General features: G+C 39.2%; 1 protein-coding gene across 1 annotated transcript in view; it reads right to left on the bottom strand.

Moving 5' to 3' along the window:
* Nucleotides 1-6,260: 6,260 nt before the first annotated feature.
* Nucleotides 6,261-25,131, bottom strand: part of cracr2ab (calcium release activated channel regulator 2Ab) — a 34,530-nt gene continuing 15,659 nt past the window's right edge. Inside the window, exons 4-17 of the mRNA XM_062517753.1 lie at nt 22,825-23,002; nt 22,522-22,668; nt 20,074-20,164; nt 19,688-19,783; nt 18,832-19,019; nt 18,654-18,725; nt 16,161-16,206; nt 15,966-16,054; nt 15,190-15,643; nt 13,470-13,608; nt 11,986-12,067; nt 9,685-9,901; nt 9,500-9,576; nt 6,261-9,268 (exon numbers count right to left, since the gene is read on the bottom strand). Coding sequence (XP_062373737.1) covers nt 9,181-9,268; nt 9,500-9,576; nt 9,685-9,901; nt 11,986-12,067; nt 13,470-13,608; nt 15,190-15,643; nt 15,966-16,054; nt 16,161-16,206; nt 18,654-18,725; nt 18,832-19,019; nt 19,688-19,783; nt 20,074-20,164; nt 22,522-22,668; nt 22,825-23,002 — 1,964 coding nt within the window. The 3' untranslated portion in view covers nt 6,261-9,180. The remainder of the gene's footprint in view (nt 9,269-9,499; nt 9,577-9,684; nt 9,902-11,985; nt 12,068-13,469; nt 13,609-15,189; nt 15,644-15,965; nt 16,055-16,160; nt 16,207-18,653; nt 18,726-18,831; nt 19,020-19,687; nt 19,784-20,073; nt 20,165-22,521; nt 22,669-22,824; nt 23,003-25,131) is intronic.

The following is a 25,131-nucleotide window of genomic DNA, read 5'->3' as shown; positions in this document are numbered from 1 at the left end:
ATGGAGGACACAATCTCTTAGTACTGTAACTCATCTTAGTGCAGCCAATTCTGTAGATTTTGTGAAAAAAGTAATGCCTCATAAAATAATAGAAAGTAATATTTTAACACCCCTGTATTTGATAATGTACCTTTGATAATAAAACAAGTCTGAGACATCCCAGGGACATGGAACTATGCCTGTTTACTGAATCTCTCCTGTTCGTCCAGGTTCTTGGTCCTCTCTTTATATTCCTGTATTTTCCTCTTCAGTTCAACCCACTCCTTATCTATTGAATTCAGATCAGGAGATTGGGATGACCATGGCAGAAGCTGGATGTTGTATTCAATTAAACATTTCTTTGTCTTGATGTGGACATATGTTTTGGTTCATTGACCTTTTGGATGGCCCAGCTATGCCCCACTTTTAGTGTATTGACAGAGACAGACAGAATTAGATTTAAATATCCGCATAGCCTAATCCAGGAAGTTCTTGATATCATCCTAATGAGGCTCCTAGGGCATTTGGAGTAAAAACAGCTCAACAGCATCACAGACCCTCCACCATAATTATCATTAAGCATGGGGTTATTTTCTTTCCTTTAACCCAATCTCTTTCTTGTTCATTTCTTATGATTTGTCTTTTCATCACTTCTATGGCTGTCACTTGAACTTGAACTGTAAAATCATCTTCTGCTTATCTTGTGTAGAGGCTGGTATTAAGCTATATCCATAGCTTGAATGCCTTCAATTGTATGTTGTTTTGGTCAACTAAACAAATAAACAGAAATTGTAAAAAGTTTACGTTTTGGTGACCATTGACCAATCCGATATTTGTCAGATAATGCCGTATTTCTGGGGGTGGGTGCCAATACAAAATCTCACCAAGGGCTCTTGTTGGTTGCAAAGTTAAGCTTTACACAGTCTCTGTTACCTAAAATAACTGCACAACTCCACATAATGCTTCCCTGTAGTTCCTAGCAGGTGTTCTGAGATTTAGAGAGTTACCACTGTTCCATTGATCTACACCGGTATTTTTCAGCTTTCTAATCAAAACCTTTTTAAAAATGCAATTGTCTGGGAGTATCATACAAAATGGAAAATTACACATTTCTTAAAATACTTCTGCTAGTTTGGAATGTTTCTAGAGGAAGACTGCCCAAAGCATAGCTGCCCAAGACACCCTTTAATCAAACAATATCAGAACACAACAATCCCAAGACTTCTGACCGACCCACCCACAGAACCTCCACAGTCATTGTATAGCCCTGTTCTCATGATCATATCATAAACCAGGTGTCACTCACACAAGCACAGTGCAGTGCACATCGAGATCTAAGTGAACCCATAGGGTTCAAACACATATAGTGTCATTCTTACAACTATATCTCTAGTATTGTCAAGTAAAATCAACTTTATTTCTACAACATCAGCATATTTAACAACAAACAATAAAACAAGAGGATCTGTACTTAAGTGCTTTACAGTGGATGTATATTGATAATACATTGAAACACTAAGTGAAACACAATAACAGACCAACTTGTTAAAATTAGCTTAGCAAACAGACTTGACTATAACAAAGGAACCTCGGACCTTGGAAAACCACAAATAAAAGCCTAATTTATGACTAGATTGAAATGCACCATATGAAAATGAAGAGGAATGGAAAAGTAATGCTACTTGTCCAGCTTTAGAATGATACAAATACAGACTACCACCGCCACTACTACTATTAGCCTACTACTTCTACTGATGAGAATAAAATGTACATACAATATACCGTTTCTTTAAAGGCTAACAACAAAACAACGCATGCAGATATGTTCATGTTTGAGTCTACTCAATGTGTGCCTGTGTCTGTTTTGTATGGCATGTGCGTAGCTGCACATGCACTGCATGTAACTGAGCCTTGTAACCTGATGACACAAACCAAGCGGCTTTCATTAAAATTGAACATGCTCCTGAACAGGACCACGTACAATAATGTACCACATAGGACAAAGGGCAATATTGAAATTACATTAAAGGATGTGAACAAATAAAAACAAATCTGAAATATTTCCTTATTCTCATATTTGCAAAGTGAAGGCTCTGTTTAGACAAGATGGTTACTTTTAAATGAACTATTCCTTGACATATCCATTACATACATTTGAAGCACATGCACTTACAGGAAATAGGAGTTGAAGAACCCCTTAACTTAAATGAACAGCAGTGACTTACCTTCAGATAGTGGCTAACAGTACACAGCTGTGCCTTCTCTGCGTGACAGAGAATAAGTTACTCTCATTCTCCCATCCAGTAATGATTAATCCGTGGTAAATTAGCCTTCTTGATCCCTCTCCATACCTACTGGTGAAGTCCATGCATCTAATCCGACCCTGAACACATATTTGTTGGTCCTTTGTTCAGAGATCAGTGCCTTAACAACCCTTAAAGGACTGGTGTCCTTTATGACACTCTTACACGCTCCATTTTGGAATTATCAAAGACACACCCCCCTGTTGACACACATCACTAATCTCCTTTATAAAGGCAATCCTCCCTCGTGAGCCGTGTTCTCAAATAAACATTGAATTAAAACACAATCATAAACCTGAAAAGTGCAACATGATCAGTCATATGCAACTAACTATACAACTGCAATCTACCTTGTTAAATAAGATGAGATAAGTCCACGATACCATATGGCTAGTGTAGCTTAATTTTTTAATGCTAGGAACTTGAGCCTTTTCATTTATCAAGCAGACGCAGGTATAAATATATTTTTGTATATAGTAGCCCTTAGTAGTATTACTGTCATTTTTCACAGGCACATCAAAACTCTTTGTTTCCATGGCGTGATGCCTTTAGTGTTGCTGCACTTGGTTGTACTGTTGAAGTGAGGCTGAGGTGAGGTGACACAGCTGATTGGTGTGAAGGGCGTAGGGCTTTGGCAGCTTCCTGAGGCTAATGGGATCTACAGGTCACTGTTGTGTCTGAGCTCCTCAACTCCTCCCCCTCACTTCATAGGCTCTATGAGATTAGAGCAAACGCCCACCTGTCAGTCATGCAATGCAAATCAAATGCTGGGACTCTCTTTTGTCTTTCATTTCTTTGCACTATACACAGCGTCAATATAATAAATCAGAAAAGTATGACAAAAATTGAAATGAAAGCGCATTTAAAGAAACACAACTTAATTCAATTTAAGCCATATTGATATCGCCTATCCTCCTTCCATCAGCACCTATTTTTTTTTCAGTTTAATGAGTTAGCCAACAATAACTTTACACAGAGGAAAAAGAATTATGCAAGCTAATTTAAGGCAATTCCCAAAGGGTTAATAATTAACATTTGTGCATTCCTGACAGAGGGCCAGCGTGTGACATTTCTTATCTAATGATCCATTTAGTAACTTCCCAAGAAATTGGAATATTGGAATGTGTGATAATGAAGACAAATGTTGCACACTTCCTAAAGAATCTGGGCAAAGAATAATCTCCTATACTGTTACTGAACCTAAGGTTAAATTCAATATCCTTTCTCGGGCCAAAAGGTGACATAATGGATGACTTGTGTCAAGTAAATTACAAGGGGAACACCCCACTAAGATGGTTGGGGCCACATGAACTTGACCTGATTGTCGTTAGTGTATAGGCATACCTCCAGTTTGGCACTAAAAGCTCTGCCAAGTTTGCTGTGTCACCTGTCTCACATGTCTAGCCACCTTTGTCACATCTAGTTCAGCCTTAATATGAGAGTGCATAATATGGTCATGTTCTCATATTGCATGATGTTGTCAAACAGAACTGCATTGCAACTTACTTCTCTCGTGGGAGTGTTTGCACTTAACAATCCTCATGGAAAAGGAACTTGATCTCAATTACATTCCTTAAAATGAGGATGATGCTATTTAAAGTACTGTTCTATCACCAAGTGATAGTGTTATGTTTATTTTAAATAATTAAACATGACACTAACACTTTCTCAACAAATATGCACAGTGCCTGTAAGAAAAAGCACCAACTTGGATACATCTCCTTTCATTGCTTTAATAAATGGACTCTCTGTCAATTCAATGTGGCCTTTTTTTTACAACAATTTACAAAAATCCCCTCTTTAATGTCAAAGTGAAAGCAATTTCTATAGGCAAAAGTAATCTTAATTATTTTAAAATATATATATAATGCAAAATAAGCATTAGTGTAAATATTCAATCCCTTAAAGTAACTGACCTGATACAAACAGTGGTCCAGCCAATCGGTGCTAATGGTCTCACAATAGTGAAATGGAGATCACCTGACTGCAGTGAATGTGTGTATAGTATAGAGTATATAAAGACACTTGGGCCTGGAAAGTCACTGGCCAATCAGTACTCAATTCCACCATGAAGACAAAAGAACATCCCAAACAACTCAAAAAGGCTATTGGCAAGCATAACTGAGGGGATAGATGCAAAATGTTCCCTTGATCTCCTGGAATATGGAAAAAGGGCAAATCTGGCTAGAGCAGACCATCACCACAACCTGAGTGACCATTCAAGAAGATGGTGGAGGAGGCCACCAAGGTATCTATGACAACTCTGTAGAAGTTAAAAGATTCAGCAGCTAAGTTGGGAAAAACTATGCATACAGCAATTTTGCCCGAGTTCACCAATCAAAGCTCTATGGGTGAAGTTCTTAATGAAAGGGACACTTCCCTCAGTTTGCCTTGAGATGGGAGAAATGTGGATTTCAATGTTGGACTTCCTGCTTTCAATGATGTAAAAATCATCATTTTACATCATTGAAAGCAGGAAGTCCTATTTATGGGTTTCATTGAAATCCGTATTTCTACCATCTCAAGGCAAACTGACGGAATGATGCACGACCATTCAAAAACATGACTGGTTTTCTAAAGATACAAAGCTTAATGCTAATCGGTGAAGTGATAGGGTGACAGAAGCATTGAATGATGGAAGGATAGAGTGATAAAGTGATGGAGGGAGAGTGTGATGGAGGCAAACAATGGTGGAGGGATAGAGGAATAGCATGATGGAGGGATAGAGGTATATTATGGAGGGATAGAGTAATACAGTGATGGAGGTATAAAATGATGAAGGGATAGAGTGGTGGAAGTATAGAATGATGGAGAGATAGAGAGATAGAGGTGTAGAATGATGGAGGGATAGTGTGATAGTGATGGAGGTATAGAGTGATGGAGGGATAAAGTGATGGAGGTATGAAATGATGAATGGATAGTGTGATAGACGGATGGGAGTATATAATGATGGAGGGATAGATTGATAGTGATGAAGGTATATAATGATGAATAGATAGTACAATAGAGTGACAGAGGTATAGAATGATGGAGGGATAGAGTGATGGAGGTATAGAATGATGAACAGATAGAGTGATAGAGTAATGGAGGTATAGAATGATGGAGGGATAGTGATGGATGGATAGAGTGACAGAGTGATGGAGGTATAGAATGATGGAAGGATATAGTGATGGAGCAATAGTGATAGAGGTATAGAATGATGAAGGGATAGAGGATAGTATTGAAGGACAGAATGATGGAGGGATATAGTGATGGAAGTATAGAATGATGGAGGGATAGTGATAGTGATGGAGGGATAGAATGATGGAGGGATGTATAATGTAATGTATATTATCTTATTATTATCTTATTTTAACATCTCTTGTTCCTTCATTGTTTCTGTAATCTCGGCTTCATTGAAAATGAGGGCTACCCTCAATGACTCTCCGAGAATAAATAAAGGTTGAATGAATGAATGAATGAATGAATGAATGAATGAATGAATGAATGGATAGAATGTGATAGAGGGTGATGGAAGTTTTGAATGATGAAAAGATAAAGTGATGGAGATATAATGATGAAGAGATAGAGTGATGGAGGTAAAGAATGACAGAGGGAAAGAGTGAGAGAGTAATGGAAGCATAGAATGATGGAGGGATAGAGTGATGTATAGAATGATTGCTAAACGTTTGATTCCATTTAATGTTGTCACCAGTTACTGTAACTTGTTCAACTGCGCTTATGATTGAAGTGTTGTTCAGTTATTAACCTTCGTTAATTGCGTGAGGGGGCGGAACAAGGCACAGATTACCGAACAGATTTCAGGATTGGTAAATAGGACGTACGCTGAGGTATCACAGCATGCGCTTTCTGCGGGTTGGCCATGGTGCAGTTAGCGCTACATTCACAAATCTACGTACATCTGGCCCTCAATGAGTCCACACAGAATACACATAACAAGCCAAAGAATGCATAATTTATTGAGTTACAGTATATGATCAAGGCACATTTTAGATGTATTTTGTAAGAAAAGAAAAGCTATGATTAAGAATATTCAAATCGTCCACTACTTATAAACATTCTACTGGTCTTTGACAACTGGCAATTTTATAAATTTGCCTATATTCTGGAGTGTCATAGTAAACATGTAAAACAAATGCTAAAAAGTTACGACATAAAAACTAGCATAGTAAAATACAATTATTCTACAACTACATTCACCAGACATCGATTATTTCAATGACATTTAAAAATAATTTTAAAGAATGTCTCTAATATTATATTCACTGGTTATATTCATTAGTTCAGGTTTGAATTAAGGCCATCAATTTTCAATGTGTGTTGCTGACGTTTATACTTCCTGAGGTAATACCATAATGTGGGCAAAAAATGATTTCTGGCTGCATTAATCATCTCAATTTTAACACTGGATTAGCTAAACCAGTTTAAACAAAGATTAAAGTAAGATGAATTTATTTTCTATTGAGAGATTTGTTTTGTATAGAGTAACCACTAGGTGCCACTAAAATCACTGAATCACTGAAATTGCCGGGTGGGGACAAAACATATTGATCTCAATGGTGCATTTTGTCCATGTTTAGGGTGGAAAATGAAAAAGAAAGATTCGCATAAGACAAGTCAAATTGGTGTTTTTAAAAAGAAGAGGTAATGCAGATTAACGAAAAAAATATAAAAAAAATCTTTGTATATTCCCACAAGGTGTTAGGGTGCTCTGAATATGAGATCCAAAATTATTTTTCAAACTTGTGAGGTCTGCTGTTCAGTCCCTGATGGATTTTCTTTTCTCTTCATTGCTTTTTCGGAGAGTGTTTCTACTGATCTCAATAAGAGAAAAAAAATCAAGAGCCTATGTTGAGTAAAAATATGTCTTCTGTAAGCCTAAACAGAGCCCAGCCAAGAACTCCAATATACTTTTGATCAACTTTGAGGGACTGCTATGACCATGCAGGATCATCCAGACTACTCGTGGTGATTTTACTGCATACTATTCCTATTTATGCACCAGCCTGCAAAATTTGAGCCTCCTACAGATTCTAGTTCTTGAGCAATGAGCTTGTGAACTTTGACAAAAAAAAGAGTTAGAACAAATTTGACACCCCCCTCCCTCTGTAAAACTGGCTGTTACTTGAAAAGTATTTATCTTAGCACAAAAACATTTTACAGAGTGTCTCCTGGGTAACATAGGCACACATGGTATTTTTTTCAGATTTTTTTTAGACGCAAGTGCGTGGGCTCTGGTTGATTTGGCGTGGAATGACCCTGATACCTTTTAGATACATGTCTCACAGCTGATGTTACATACAAACCATAATAACTATAATCTTAAAGGAGTCCTAGAATTCAAAACCACATTCACCTTGTTACTGTTGAATTTAGGCTGCGAGCAGTGTCCAAAGGACAACACCAAAGACTTTACCGCGTCCCCCGCCTGCTTTCGTATGCAAATTGGGAAATAGAAACAGCCGTGTTGAAATGCTCCAATCTGAACAGAGCTCAGATAACACGTAATAGGCGCCCATCCCCCTTTAGATATACCCCTCGGCCCCTCTCATTTGCATACCTTCGATTAATAATTCTTGTTAAACTGCTCTTACGATGCTAGTATCTAGATATGTGGTCTATGGCAGAGACGTTGTAATGCTAGCGTTATTACAGCTAACTTTGGAGAGTTACTATACTAAGAAATGTACTGATAAAACTTACCAATCTAACACATTCATTCTGTTGGGGAATCTGCTGCACTTCATCTTCGTCAGAACTTTCTTCTGACTCGGTTTATACATGTACGGCTGTATTCCTTATTTAAATCCATTGTTGATAGCTTTATCAAAGACTTTGGCTTTATTTACCAGCAGTAAACGTAGTTTCACTTTGCTCTAGCTTCAGACCGGTGGATTGAGCCAATCAACTTTCAGGACATATCGGCCAATAGACCAATCAGCGCGCATCTCATTTGAATATTCATGAACTTGCTGAGTGGGCGGGAAAAACAAACTGTTTCATTGCAAGGCTTATTTATGACCTTGTATTAGGCGATCTAGCAGTGCTCCTGGGGCGTTTTCAGCCCCACAAATTTACATATGACATTATTTAGGCTCAAAGATCAATTTGTAATGGTCAAAAAATGCGTTCTATGACTCCTTTAACACCTACCAACCAACGCAAATGAGCCTAGCCATGAATCCAAGACAGAGCATAGCTGGCAAGGCACTTTTGCCGTGTAACCCATGGTTCTGCCTGTTTTCACACGTACACGCACGCCACGCAAAAAAAACCATTCACAATCATGAAAGCAATGACGTGTAACAGACGACTAGCTGAATTATTATTGAATCCTTTTAGCCTCATTAGCATGCTGCACACATTTGATTAATCTCTCGCATTCAAGTTGACTGATCATCTCAATACCAATGTCTCAGATCATCCACAGTATAATGCATTAAACTTAAACATCAAGATTTTCAAGGAAATGTCAAACATTTCTGAATGAAAGAATAATGACTGGCCAATAATAACTATGAATGGGGCTCCGAGCAGCCTTTGGGCCAAGACCCAATACATTCTATTTGCAATTCACTTCCTTTACCAAGTGAGCTACTGTGCAGTCTAAAAATTGATGTAAGAATGTACCTGAAGAAAATTAAGCGTAGGGCAACAACAACATACAGGTGTTCATTCTTTAGCTGATTGACCATACAGGTGAAGAGAGGAAGAAGTTGCCAAAGAGTGCGTTTGAAAGGACGAGAAGTGGGGAAGCTCTTGAAATACATGTCCAGGAACCTGAGAGATTTGTTTTGTGGATTGTTGAACTTTTTGTTTAACTTAATTCTTGAATGTTGTAGAAGATGTTGTGTTGCTATTCATCACTGAATTACTTCAAGGGTTACACAGTTAACAATTACTTGCAGCAAGATTTTTTCTTTACGTGGGGGGTTGACAGCTGAACTGTTATCTCTTTCTCATGGTCCTCTGTATCCCTTAGCACTCTGAAAAGCAAGTATTGGAACAAGCTTTAGGTGTAATTGTGTAATTGGGCATGAAGGCATGCATATATGAAAACACGAGCTAAGCCAGATTCTGAACATCAAGAAAACGAATAAATGAATTCCTGAACAATTAAACAGACAATATTATATTTAGCAAGCAAAAAAATAAACTGCATACAATCTTGTTTAGCACACTCCTTTTGCTTCTCGCCAGGTCCTTGGTCAACTCACCTGGCCAGATGAATCAATGATTCCATAATATTGTATCCTGTATATGCACTGACTTCATAGAATATCAGATGAGATTCCTGACAAAGATAAATACAAAATAATAAGTTCAAATGCATCATTCAAATATAGAAACAACAACCCATTTCAATGCATGTTACGTTTTTGTGACAGTAGCATGTACACACCTCTGCCAGTCGGTGGCCCTCCTTCAGTGATACTTCTCTTTCACTCTCCATGTCCATCTTGTTGCCAAGGACCATAATTGGGATGTCATCGCCCACTGCTTCCTGTATGTTGCAAAGCCATGGTCGCACTGCATGAAATGACTCCTCCACCGTGACATCATAGATGACCACTACTCCATCAACTCTTCGGAAAAACTGCTTAGTAATACTGCGGTATCTGTTAGATTGCATAAGGGCATAGCGGTAAAGTTATTCTTTTATGTTAGTCAGAGGGTCCATGTGGATAACCCTGCGGCATTATCTCACAATGGTCCAACATACTGCATGCCTACTGTGGGTGAATGGTATGTGTATTATTCATTCATGCATGCATGCATTCATTCATTCATTCAAATGGTCCATGTACCTTCTGTTCATTTGATTCAAAAAACAACCTTATATCTATATATATATATTTTAAATAGGAAATTCCCTTGTGTTTTCGTTTTGAATAATACACTTTGTATCCCCATGACCGAAATCCAAAATCCGCACAACAGTAATGTGAAATCAGCACTTTCCTCAATTTTTCATTTGCCAAGTGCCCTTTTCTAAGTGCATGTTTTAAGTTCACTTTTCAACATTATTTTATTGCTATCGGAATCATATAGGATTTTGGTTCCAAAATCTGATTGGAATCCTACAAGACTTTTTGCATACAGGGAATTTATCACTTTATTGTTGATGTCAGACATGATACCAATATATTGCCAAAAGTATTAGGTCACCTGCCTTGACTCACATATGAACTTGTCTCTCAGATTCTGCTCTGATTCATCCTGAAGGTGTTCTGTTGGGTTGAGGTCAGGACTCTGTGTAGGCCAGTCAAGTTCATCCACACAAAACTCTGTCATCCATGTCTTTATGGACCTTGCTTTGTGCACTGGTGCACAGTCATGTTGGATCAGGAAGGGGTCATCCCCGAGCTGGGCTCGGCCCCTTAGTTCCAGTGAAAGGAACTCTGAATGCTACAGCATTAACCAAGAGATTTTGGATAATTCCATGCTCCCAACTTTGTGGGAACAGTTTGGATGGCCACTTCCTGTTCCATTTGCATTTGTGAGGTCACACACTGATGTTGGACGAGGCGACTGGCTCACAGGATCCTCTCTAATTCATCCCAAAGGTGTTCTCAGGATCCTCTCTAATTCATCCCAAAGGTGTTATATCCACACCACACTCTGTCATCCTTGCCTTTATGGACCTTGCTTTGTGCACATGTGGGAACGGGAAGGTGCGATCCCCGAGCTGGGCTAGGTCCCTTAGTTCCAGTGAAAGAAACTCTGAATGCTTCAGCATTAACCAAGAGATTTTGAACAATTCCATGCTCCCAACTTTGTGGGAAGTTTGGGGATGGCCATTTCCAACATGACTGTACACCAGTGCGGAGTCCTGACCTCTACCTAATAAAACACTTTTAGAATGAATTAGAGCAGATCCTGAGAGCCAGTCGCCTCATCCAACATCAGTGTGTGACCTCACAAATCCTATAAACACACTCCTAAACCTTGTGGAAAGTCTTCCCAGAAGAGTTGAAGCTGTCATAGCTGCAAAGGGTGGACCAACGTCATAATAAAAACTATGGATTAAGGATGGGATGTGACTCATATGAAGTTCATATGCGAGTCAAGGCAGGTGAGCAAATACTTTTGGTAGGGATGTCACACATGAAACAATGCGGCAGAAACGCAAAAAAATTACTTTGATATGAGTAGGCTATCATATATGAGTTCCTGTTGATATGTAGAGCATGATGGAAATAATTTTTCTTTGCAAAATCCTAATCTGAGACTGGCCTGTGACTAGACTGTGACTGGAAACTTAATGAATTGCCTTTAGATGTGAGAGGGTCTGAGTGTAGTTTTTCAAAAATCTTTTCTAAATCTTTGCAAAGTCAAGAAATATTCAAAACTTTCAAATCAAATGAAACAAAAAGCATTGGACTCTGCAAAGACAAAGCAAAACCATCCAATTTTCTATGCTTAGCCCACCTTCCACATTAATATCATGGTGAATGCAGGCTAGTTGATTTGAGCTTGCAGATGACGCAGAGGGAACACACGATAACTCTCAACAATGGCAAACCTGGTGCGAATTTCTCAAAATTCAAGTCAAGCCTTTTGCTCAGTGATATATTATTTTCGAGGGTGTTCATACATGATCAGAATGTGTTGGTGTGTTGCTGGTGGGCCAGTGTTGGCTCGCGGACCGGCTGATGCTGACCACTGTTCGGTACTACGAAGGGTGAAAAAAACGTCTTACCTTTCTTGTCCAGCAGTATCCCATAGTTGTAAAGCAACATTCATGTCTCCCAGATTAAGATTGCGCACACTGTAGTCCACCCCTTTTCAGAGAGAAGAGAAACAAAGGTTAAAATCCAATCCCAATACTACAACACGCCGATGATGGCCTAGGGCCAAAACGCATATTTCTAATAAAGACTTATCAAGAGCTAATGCTTGAGAGTGTGGTTTTCAACTTTGTTTTCCCAATCTCAACACTACCCATCATCCTTCCACTTCACACTATCCCTCCATTTGTGCATTCCCTTGTGGGTGGTAGGCGTCCCATTTCTGTTGGAGATCGAGGGGCAGGGTGGTACAGTATGACATATACAGTGTGACATCTATAGTTTATCAGACTTTATCATTCATTGACTTGTTAGCCCTCAGAAAACTCACACTTGCCCATTGTTGGATAATTTTTGTTGAGGAAGCACTGTGTTGGCAGGTGCACTCACATTTTTAGTTCTCCACAGATACGGCATAGCCTACATATTTTCTATATCTCTAAGTATTTTCTCACCTGCCTTGACTCATATATGAACTTCTGTCACATCCCATTCTTAATCCATAGAGTTTAATATGATGTCAGTCCACCCTTTACAGCTATAACAGCTTCAACTCTTCTGAGAAGGCTTTCCACAAGGTTTAGGAGTGTGTTTATGGGAATTTTTGACCGTTCTTTCAGAAGCGTATTTGTGAGATCACACCCTGATGTTGGACAGGAAGGCTCTCAGTCTCCGGACTAGTTCATCCCAAAGGTGATCTATTATTGGGTTGAGGTTGGGACTCTGCAGGTCAGTCAAGTTCATCCACACCAAACTCTGTCATTCATGTCTTTATGGACCTTGCTTTGTGCACTGGTGCACAGTCATGTTGAAACATGTTGGAAAGCGTTTCCCAGATTCGTTAAGAAGCTCTTAAGTGCTAAGAACTTCTTAGCAGCGTTCTTAGAACATTCTTAGAGCGCTCCTAAGAAGTTCTTAGCACTTAAGAGCTTCTTAACGAATCTGGGAAACGCGGCCATTGTTGACAGTGTAGGTCCTGCCCCTTCCTTAATTTAAATTAAAGAGAGAAGTGACAAGCCTAGCGCTGTTCCAAAAGTTGAACTGATTTCAACTTTCAGCACTCTGAGCACAGCGGAAAAGAACGGTCAGCGCCGAGGGCATTTGTTTGTAGTTTTTGGTGATGTTTACTGAATTTATGCATGCATCACAGAAATGACTGGAATTCGGTATTAGGTTTTGAATTCGGTATTCGGCAGAACCTTAAAAATCAGGGTTCGGTGCATCCCTACTTTACCCACCCATTTTTAAAACTGCACATCTGATCTCAGTAGCTTAAAGATTCCTTTCCACTTTTCCACTGAAATAATAAAATCTGCATTCACATGATCTAACATTGTTTCAAATTCAAAACTCTCAATATCAAGTTTGGCTTCTTGACATGCAAGCAGATACTCACCTACAGTGGCTGAGGTGGCTCTGTGGAAGCGGTCCTCACAGAATCGACGCAGAAGGGCAGTCTTCCCCACACTAGAATTACCAACCAAGATGACTTTAAAAAGACGATCCGGGACAAGTAGAGCACTCTCCATTTGCTCCTGAGGATAGACAAAATCTTTTACCTACCTAATTGACCTTTCGCAATGTCCCTCCCCCCTTAGTTACTGCTGCTATGTAATAATTCTAATATAATAATTTAACTTAATTTAATTGAACTTCACTTATAGAGCGCCAAAACATTACACATGTCTCATGGCGCTTTGTGAGTGCAGAGTGTTAAACATTCAAAGAAAGCCCATGAGTAACAGGGGCAAGGAAAAACTCCCTAGAATTGGAGATACATATAGGAAGAAACCATGGACAGATCCACAACTCTAATAATATACTGAGGCTTTCTGTTTGCAGAGCATATGCTGTAACAATTAACTTCCAACATCATAAATCAAACTGGCTACACCAGACATGATAGCTGCACATTTCTCACTCTATGCCTGTGTGAAAACAAAAAAAAGACTGTCACATAAGAAGCTAGATGTTTGGACTTTGCTATTGCATCTGTTGTACAAAATATTATATAATATTTTATCTTACCACTAGGAGTGCTCCTAAATCACAATAAAAGTTTGTTAGGAGGTTTCTCTTAGAAGTTATTCACAAAGCCTCTCAGACCTACTCTGAGTAAGGAAAAATGACAACTCAAGATACAGTAAGAGCTCCTTTGCAATGGCTGACGTCATTACTCATGCACAAGCTTGACTGAAGTGACCACCTTGGTTGGCTGATGATTATAATGGGAAAAACACATATCCCCTCCAATCTCTCTGGATATCGATTGTTTGAATTACACATCCCATAGGCACTCCGTTTTGGCATGTTGCTGACTGTCCAAAGTTTGATAGAGCTTCCTCGCTAACATAGGATTAAACGATAACAATTCTGTGGTGGAGTTTTGTGAAAGGTCAATTGAATATACAGTATTAAAGATACAAAATATATTCTAGTCTTCTAAGATCTTCTAGTCCCTAATCCACCTAGAATTTCAAACACTACAGTAGGAGGCAGAGCTTTTTGTTACCACACACCCCTCCTCTGGAATAATCTCCCTCCCTCAATTCCATTAGCAGACACCCTGCCTATTTTAGTCTAGACTTAAAACATACCTCTCTAGTGCCTCCCATAGTTAGATATGGTGCAGTGTGGAACTTCGACCACCTCTGCTGTGGGCTTGTATGACTGGTGCCCCAGTCATGCACCCCATGGTGGCCACTATCCCTATGGACAATTTATTCCCTACACTGGACCATTTTACTATTTTCTGGACTATTATCTGGACTATTTCTTCTGCCACTAAAATTACCTTACTGTATTGTAACTGACCCTACGCAAATGGGTTGGGCCCTTGAGACATGGATCTGTCCGAGGTTTCTTTGTATATCATCACCCCTGTTACTCATGGGCCCTTTCTGAATGTTTAACACTCTGTAAAGCGCCATGATACATGTGTAATGTTTTGGCGCTCTACAAGTGAAATTCAATTTAAAAATTGAAAATTAAGTAAAGACTACAGTACATTGCAAACTTTGACGTCATATTATTACGACAAGACAAGGTCACTGAGAAACATTCATAACACCAAAGAACTACACCACAATCTCACAAAAACGTTCAAATCCTTAAACCTGCTGGTATGTCTCCTTTCCAACTGGCTGACCACGGGGGCTCGAGGGTGTCTTGGCTGGCCATCTGGACTTCTTCCTACCCTTCAGTGCAGGTGCATCAATAGGTACCAAGGCTGGATGGTGGGACTGCTGGTGTGTTGTTACAGTTGTGTCAGTGCTATTTAACTCCAAGTCTGTGTTTCCCTCCTCTTCGTCCCTCTCCTCCTGTTGCACTTCGTCCTCGTCTTCCTCACTGAGCTGATGTAGCAGGGGTGGGGTCTCTCCCTGAAGCAGGTGAGGTAAGTGATCTTCCTCAATGGAGATGACCCTGCGCAAAGGCCAGCCTCCAGGTGGAGAATCTAGACCCTCTCCCCCTGCATCAGGACGCTCACCTAATCGTGCTTCAGTAGGGCCCCCTTGTAGCTCCTTTACGCTACTCTCCATTTTCTCAGTAACTTCTTCTGCGGCCCCCACACTGCAACCAACATGATGAAAACAGGTATAAACAGTTTACCATCCACATAAACATAACTTCAATTAAAGAAGATTGATACTGGCCCAGGCAAACCCTAAACCCTTCAACGTATAAAGCTCTATAGTGACTTAAAGGGAGTCTGCATGGGAGATGCTCTCACACTATGAATTATTTTAAAACACAGAGTAGGAAGTCAAGTGAATTCACAAGTGAGTCACACTGACAGACTTAATCAAATAGATTGAGAGCTGTGGTAAATAAGAAAGTACTAATTCGAAGGGTGCACACTTTTACAGAGTAAGGCTATGATCATTGTCATTACCTCTTAAAATAATTAATCTTGCCTGTACGCTTCAGTGAAGGAATTCTGCTTATTTTTCGAGAGGACTTCTTAACAGGAGGCTTAGATTTCTGTGAAACATGATTTAACAATGTTTTTTTTAGTTCCGTGAGTTTAATATGCTCTGAGTAAAAAAAAAATAAAAATAAAGGAATGTGAAATGTCCATGACACTTACCAGAAAAGTAATATCTCGCTCATCTCTTAAATGTTTATTCATCTCTCTAGGGAGAAAAATAGAGTTAGAGGTTTGTATCAACTCGTCCTGGTTAAGGGAATAACATAGTTCAATATATACAGTGCCTATAGAAAGTCATCATACCCTTTTGAAATAGTTACTTTTTTTGTCTTACAGCCTGAAATCAAAACCCATTTTAAAAAAAATCTTTTCCAGTTTCATTAACAAATTTAGCTGTACAACATCAAAATAATGAAAAAAAAGTAAACAGTTCTGAAAATTAATAAAAAATGAAAAACTAGAATAACAGGGTTGGAAAAGTCATCATACCCCTGACTTAATACTTTGTAAAGCTCCCTTTTGCTTTCATTACAGCCATCAATCTGTTTGGATATGTCTCTATTATAGCTTTGCACACCTAGATAGGGGAATATTTGCCCAATTTTCCGTACAGAAATGTTAAAATTTAGTCAAATTATGTAGGGAATGGCGATGGACTGCTATCTTCAAGTCAATCCACATATTTTCTATAGGATTTAAGTCAGGGCTCTGACTTTGCCACTCTAGGATATTCACCATCCTATCCTTAAGCCACTGCTTTGTTCTTTTGGCAGTATGTTTAGGATTATTGTCGTGTTGGAAGGCGAATGACCTCCCCATCCTCAGCTGTCTAGGAGAGGGACGCAGGTTTTCCTTAAGAATGTGGGTGTACTTGGCAGCATCCATTTTCCCTTCTATCCTGACCAATTGCCCAGTTCCCGCTGAAAAGAAACATCCCCACAACATAATGTTGCCCCCACCATGCTTCACACTAGGTATGGTGTGTTTTGGGTGGTGTACTGTGTTGGTTTTCGCCAAACATTGCGCTTGAAGTTCAGTGCAAAAACACATCTGGAATATTCTGCTACCATGTGGAAAAAGCTTATATGGTCAGATGAGACTAAGATCGAACCTTTTGGAGACTAAGATTGAAGTTTTTGGACTGAGCTCCAGGCGCTAACCAAACACAGTATACACACCCAAACACACCCAAAACACACCATACCTACTTTGAAGCATGGTGGGGGCAACATTATGTTTTGGGGATGTTTCTCTTCAGCGGGGACTGGGCAATTGGTCAGGATAGAAGGGAAAATGGATGCTGCCAAGTACACCAAAATTCTTGAGGAAAACCTGCTTCCCTCTCCTAAACAGCAGAGGATGGGGAGGTCATTCGCCTTCCAACCCGACAAAAATCCTAAACATACTGCCAAAAGAACAAAGCAGTGGCTTAAGGATAGGATGGTGAATATCCTTGAGTGGCAAAGTCAGAGCCCTGACTTAAATCCTATAGAAAATATGTGGATTGACTTGAAGAGAGCAGTCCATCGCCATTCCCTACAGAATTTGACTAAATTTTAACAATTCTGCACGGAAAATTGGGCAAATATTCCCCTATCTAGGTGTGCAAAGCTATAATAGAGACATATCCAAACAGATTGATGGCTGTAATGAAAGCAAAAGGAAGCTTGACAAAGTATTAAGTCAGGGGTATGATGACTTTTCCAACCCTGTTATTCTAGTTTTTAATTTTTTATTAATTTTCAGAACTGTTGACTTTTTTTTCATTATTTTGATGTTGTACAGCTGCATTTGTAAATAAAACTGGAAAAGATTTTTTTGAAAATGGGTTTTGATTTCAGGCTGTAAGACAAAAAAAGTAACTATTTCAAAAGGGTATGATAACTTTCTATAGGCACTGTATATATATTTTTTTAAAGCGGTGGAGTGTCCCTTTAATAGTTAGTCTGTTAACTAACTCAAAAGTACAGTTGCTAACATGATCTGCTGGACTTCAGACAGTACCCTCCAGAATTACTGCCACCTTTGGCAAAATGAACTAAAACAGGTACAAAAAAAATCCAACCTTGATGAAACAAATGTATTAGGCTCTACAATTATTGGCACTCATTGCTGGATTATAATAAAAAGACACCAACAGAATATTTAAACCTGTTTTTAGTCAACTTTACCAAAGGTGCCAATAATTCTGGAGGGAGATGAAAGCAATTGGTGTTGACAATAATGTTGCTTCAAACATACAGTTACCTCCATAAGTATTGGAACACATGCTAAAGATGACTATAAAGACCTTTTGGAAATTTATCTTAATGCCCTAAATAAAATAGAGTAAATACCCTACCTTTAAGGACACACATTTTCTTTGTGAATGAATAATGTATCATAAATACATTCTTGAAAAGCCAGATATTTCATGGATCCAGGACACTATGCCCCCTGATAAAATTCCCTTGGCCTTTGGCATTAAAATAGCCCCACATCATCACATACCCTTCACCATACCTAGAGACTGGCATGGTTTTATTTCAGTTAGCCTATTAGCTGGATTGATTTGCATTGAGCTCAGTGAGGGCACTGTATACATATTTGACATCTTGGCCAAACCTTTTCATTCTAATATTGTCTCCATGGAAATGGAAAGATGAAGTTCACCTTAGAAGATCAAGCTGTTTCATAAGGCTCTGCTTCTCTCTGTGAAGTCCCTCTGTGACGCGGTACATTTCCCTGTGGCGTATACAGTATATTTATGTAGGCTTAGGTGCAATGATCATGAACATGACAAATGAACAAAAAACATGGGGGGGAAAGACAAGAATGACCAATGGCTCACATCTCTCTTTCCTGCTGCAGTCGGGAGGCCTGCTCCTGTAGGATGGTCAACTGCTCCTGGGCCATGGTGAGCTCATGTGTGGTGTGACTGAGCTCCCGCAGAAGCTCCTCGTTGGTAATCTTGAGCTTGACACTCTGGATACGACTCACTTGCCGGTCACTGCACAGGTCTTGGCACTGGCGCTCCAACTGAAACACACCGGCACATTCATGTACATATCACACTATTACCCACATGTCTGTGCACTAAAACATATTTGGCTATGTTTGCTTATTGTATGTATTACTAATGAGTACAATCAGCAGCACATGGACAATAACATTAAAAAGTACAACAATTCTTCACAAAACGGACTGACTGTAAAGGTATTCAATTAGAGAACTTGTCTGTACAGTGGCCACCCATGTTTGTGTAAGGTCACACGCACGGTATCAATTGATGTACATTTTGTAATCAACACGCAAATGTGTGCATGAAGGTATTAATGGATTGCTTGGCACATAGTGTGTCTGTAAGTCTGAAACCATAGTGTATAGTAAGCCTGAAACCATAGTGTGTCTTTAAGTCTGAAACCATAGTGTATAGTAAGCCTGAAACATAGTGTGTCTGTAAGTCTGAAACCATAGTGTATAGTAAGCCTGAAACAAAATGAGTTTGCCGGATTGTGAAACTACCGTCCCCCACACAAATACTCACATGTCAGGAGGGAACTACATGTATACTGTAGCACGTTTTTGCCTATCAAGTAGCCTACAGAAAGTTTTTTTCTTATCTTTTTGAAGCGTTCTTTTTTGTCTTGTCGAGCTGATTTCCAATAGTATGTGATGGTGTGTGCATGTCTGACTGGCTCCCTCACCCTTCTCTGTTTCTGGAAGAGCAGCTCCAACTCCTGTTCTTTGGTGCTCAACTGCTCTTGCAGGTCCTGACTGTTGGAAAGAAGCCTCTCGGAGTCCTGGAAAAGATGATGGTTGGCCCACAGTTAAATACTTCAACACACTCCACAAACAAATGCAGTACATATTTCTTTCACAGTAATTTGTACAGTAATTTGGGAAGTTGCACCTTACAGTTGTTACATTAACATTTGTGCTGACAGTAAGCTGATGCAGCATCAAAATAGGAAGGAAGGAAGCTTGCATAAGATATTCATTAGATTGCAGAAGTGTTCTTTCTCAAAACTTAATAATGAAAAAGAGATACAGTACATGTTGCCCATGCAGAACAGAAGCAAATATCTTTTACCTTTAGGATAATTCCATCTTTCTCATTTTTCAACTGCTGCTCCATCTCTTCATACAACCGTCTTATTTCACTGTCATGTATTGCTGCCTTCCTAAACTCAACAGAATGTATAGAAATCATTTAGTAGACAGTTCACATTAAAAGAGTCGACAGTCTATATCTTATGACCCAGCACACACACACACACACACACACACACACACACACACACACACACACACACACACACACACACACACACACACACACACACACACACACAAAATAACAGTAAAGCTTTTCAGGGTCTTAGCACCTTATGTTGCATAGCTCTGGCATTCCAACAATTTAAGAGTTAAATGCATAATAAGCTGATCAGAGCTCTGTGGGTTAAGATAAGCTCTTGCAAGAGTGAAAGAATACACAAAGTACCTAAAAGAGATACATCTTCAGAATGTAATAATTAAATACAAAATTAGATATTAAATATGGGGAATACAGTTGTGGATGCTTGGTCAGTCTACAAATACAATGTGCATTTATTAAACATTAATCACGTAGACTCTTAAGGATTAGCAGGTCATTTGAAAAGGATCGAAAATAGCATTCTACAGAGTATTACCATAAACTACTAACAATGAACAGAGGGCTCTTTTGTTTGAGATGACATGTTCAAATAATGTTTTTATTTGGATCTGGTTGTAAGTTCAGGGCCATCATTTGAAATGTAGCTATAGCTTAACGTGTTTTATGTGGTTAGCCCAAATGTATTGCTGGTCTTCCTGACATTTTCAGTAAGGAGCACCAGTTATATACGTGGAAATTCAGCAAGTTAATAGAGAGCCATGAATTGATACAATACATTAATGGAATTCATATGTGGCAAAACTATTCATGTGAATCAGTAATATCACAGTAGTTGGGTTGGCACTAACTCTACACAATCATTCAAGATTTTTCAATCACTGATAAAACTTTATCTTTTTGAAAGACAATCTCATTACAAAAGTATCAATGGTGTAAGTGAGCATGACAGTTGGCTATATGTACACAGGCATACAAAGGCTCATATTCTGCAACAACATCTCCTATGTTTCAATACCTTTAATTTCGAAAAGGTCTATTCATCATCAGAAAATCTTTTAGTATTTATGTTTGTGTGACTGAAAATATGTATCATTCCATGAAGCAATGCAGTTTGCCTCAAAGAGTAAAAAAACCCCAGAAAGATGGAGGCCCTAATTCACAACTGAAAAATAGGATTAAGAAAGACCCCATCACTGTATTTTACGCTGCCATGCCACATCATGTGGACAGCACTTGATTGGAAGCAATTTCTTCCCACACCAGACAATGACCCAAAACACTGCACTTAATTATGTAAGATCCAGCTAGGGAAGAGAAATGGGAGTCATACTGCTGCAAAGTTTGTAGCTGTTGCCAGTGGAGGACTGTTTGACTTGGCCCTTATTATGAGTGTGCTTGCTCAAGCACAAATAAATGCTTTTATTATTAGTGTGCTTGCTGAAGCACGCAGCTGTCATGGTTTTGTGTTGGTGTTCTTAGCTTCCTTGTTTTGAACTCTTATTTTGCCATGTCTTATGTTACTGCTCCTTGTTACTTCCTGACTGTCATGTGTCTTTGTTTATGTCTGTTCCTGTCCTTTAATTCTTGCTAACCATGGTGGCATTCAGATTGTCTTCTAGCTTTAGAAGTTTATACCAATGTACCCAGAAATATTTAGTGAGAAGAGCTTTTCGGATTCTTTAAATACTTTAAACATTTCAAAAAAGCTTTCTTTATGAAATGAAAGGAGACAGCGAGCAATGCCCAGTTAGTATCTGTGCAGCATTCACTGATTTCTTGCTGGTGTGCTCATGACATCATGCGTGTTTGATAAATACCAAGTTTTCATACTTAGGGAAATTCTATATTTTACACACAAGTGAGAATTTAGAATGCCTTTCAAATTCCCTTCATATTCTTATATTTATGCATCAAAAAAGGGCACAATTTAAACTGTGTACTGTAACAGACAAATGTAAGCTCTACTTCTGCATTTAAGAAGCCTTAAGCCCGGCGCCCACCGGACACCCCGTTCAGCGGTGTTCGGCGGTCTGGGCTTGACGCGCAGGATTTTGGAATAGTTTTCTATCTCTGTGCGGCTGCTGCGCGGCAGACGTTTCCAGTGGGCTTTGCTCCATTGAAAACAATGGAATTCTAGTTGTTTTATTGTCACGGCGCGCCACGTACGTGTCCTATGGGCGACGGCCTTTACAAGCTCCTCTCCCCTCCTTTTCCCTTACCAACAAAGACTAAACAACCAATGCAGTGAAAATACTAAAAATAAGGTGAAAACAACTCATGCCTTTAACATGGTTTAACATGGTAAGCTATCTTGTGAAGGCTGTGCTGTTTAAATAATCATAATTCACCAGTATTGATCCTGAGAGTGAGCTATACTCTGACCTTTGAAGGGCACTTTCCATCTCCTTTTTCTCTTGTTGTGCATCTTTGATCTGGTAGGTGACCCGAGCCAGAAACTCCTCAAAGTTGCTAAGGAGATGCGGCTCATCCTTACGGAGCTGTGCCCAAAGACTGCGCACCTCACTTGGCCTGAAATGTACATACAGTAGGGTATTGGAACTGCTGCCACACATAAACGACAACAACAATACACTGATAATAGAATACAGTGTGTATGTGTATGTGTGTGTGTGTGTGTGTGTGTGTGTGTGTGTGTGTGTGTGTATAATGTGTATGATAACTCACTCCTCAAATATATTAGTAGCTCCAAGGCTCTCAAGCAACATTCCAAAGTGTCTATCCTCCTCCTTGTTCTCCATCAACACATCATCCCACTGGCTCTGGTAAATTGCTTCTGAGGTCTTCTTGGAGATGGCTCCTTGATCTTCGACCCTCAATATCTTTCGGCCATGAAGAAAATCACCTGGGATACAAACAACACATATTAATATCAACAGACTGCCGTTCTTTCAATCTCGGCCCTCTTATCTTGTGTACATCTGTGAGGTTTGTTTATAAGGAGTCAAGACGCACTTGAGGAGTTAAGATTCATAATTTATAATTCACTGCTGAGAAGCAACGTTTCAATATCACTCCATAGCCTGATTACATTTTCGATAAACACATGGCCATTGAGGACTGAAAATGAAGTTATGAAGCTACAGTATGAGCATAATTTCTGCTGCAAAGTCGAAACATTAGAAACGACTCAGAGACAGGATAATTAGAACCATGATTGCTGCTCAACAGTAGTGCGGGTGTATGTGCAGGTTTTCAGTAACTGGAATATGATCTTAATCAGGTTGTGACCACTGGGTTAAAGGCATAGCTCAGTATTTTACACTTTAAGCCCGTTTTCTGTATTGCCTAGGAATCTGGGATACAAACGGGTGGTTGACACCGAAATCTTGAAGATTGCTCCTGTTGCTGCAATTTGGCTGCTTTAGAGTGTTCTCTGTATGGCTTCAGCATTGCTCGCTACGGGCCAGGATGATTCTGTCCTTTAACACCCCTAAACGTTTGTTTAAAAAAATTTGCAACTCACCGAGTGGTCACTGGTCTTCAACAATCTAGCCAGTTTTGCAGCGAAATACAGTTTCTGTCATCTTTTATCAGGGATTTTCTAAATCTTGGAACTACTTTTTCAGATACCTCACAACCGTGTATAAACTTCGCTCTTGCTATAGAAGATAGTTGAAGACCAGTAACCACTCGGTGAGTTGCACATTTTTTATAAACAAACGTTTAAGGACAGAATCATCCTGGCCCATAGTGAGCAATGCTGAAGCCATACAGAGAACATTCTAAAGCAGCCACATTGTAGCAAAAGGACCAATCTTTGAGATTTCGGTGTCAACCATTCGTTTGCATCCTAGGCAATACAGAAAACGGGCTTGAAGTGTAAAATACCAAACTATGCCTTTAAGGTGTTTCCATGACTCATACGCAGTCTGAATATTATCATTATTACAGTGCATGAAAATGCACTGTACTGTTATCCCTAGGCTTCTTCTTCTTCTTCTTCTTCTACTACTTCTTATTATTATAGTGCATGAAAATGCACTATACTGTTCTTCCTAGGCTTCTTCTTATTAGAGTGCATGAAAATGCACTATACTGTTATTCCAAGTCTTCTTATTATTACAGTGCATGAAAATGCACTGTACTGTTCTTCCTAGGCTTCTTATTACAGTGCATGAAAATGCACTGTACTGTTCTTCCTAGGCTTCTTCTTCTTATTATTCTTCTAACGCACGCAAATCAGCTAGAACCGTTTAACGTAGAAACTTCATTCAAACTACGTTACGTAGGTCTTACTTAGGACATGTGTGCTATGACTTTTCAACTTTGTAACTTTTATACTTTTTAAACTATTAGTTAAAAACTATTACAATTTACCCCATAGACTTAACATTGCTCATTATGACATCACGGCAGCAATTAGAATCTTACTCCAGCTGGTCAGCCACCTGGGCACCAACTGTCAGTTTCTCTCAGGCAATCTCTCTGAAGACTACATATTCTGTTCCCCTGTATCCTCTGTGCACAACAGTATCAAAATAAGTCCTCCTAATTCCATCCAACTTTATATCCATTCATCTTCTTCAAACCATTCACTCATCCACCCATTCTAAACAGTCTGCCTATCAACATCAATTAGACGTTCTACATTCAACTTTTAAACAATCTACTCTGTCTCAGGCTGGCTCTCTTAAGACTAGCCAGTTAAATTGATCACACCTGTATCTGTATCCACTACTCTCAGTAGAGAGCTGTGTCTCTCCATTCTACAAGAATATAAGGCACATTCCATCCACCATTCTATCCATTCATCTTCTTCAGACCATTCACTCATCCACCCATTAAACTGTCTATCAACATCTATTAAACAATCTGTCTATCAACATCCATTAAACTCTCTGTCTATCAACATTAATTAGACTATCTACCTTCAACTTTTTAATTATTTACTCTGTCTCAGGCTTTAAGAGTACACTCTGGCTCTCTTAAGACTAGCCAGTTAAATTGATTACACCTGTATCAACTACTCTC

This window comes from Sardina pilchardus, chromosome 17 (genome assembly GCF_963854185.1).
Source record: "Sardina pilchardus chromosome 17, fSarPil1.1, whole genome shotgun sequence".
NCBI classification, from domain to species: Eukaryota; Metazoa; Chordata; class Actinopteri; order Clupeiformes; family Clupeidae; genus Sardina; species Sardina pilchardus.
The sequence above is the reverse complement of the archived record's forward strand: the minus strand, read 5'-3'. Positions and strand labels throughout refer to the sequence as shown.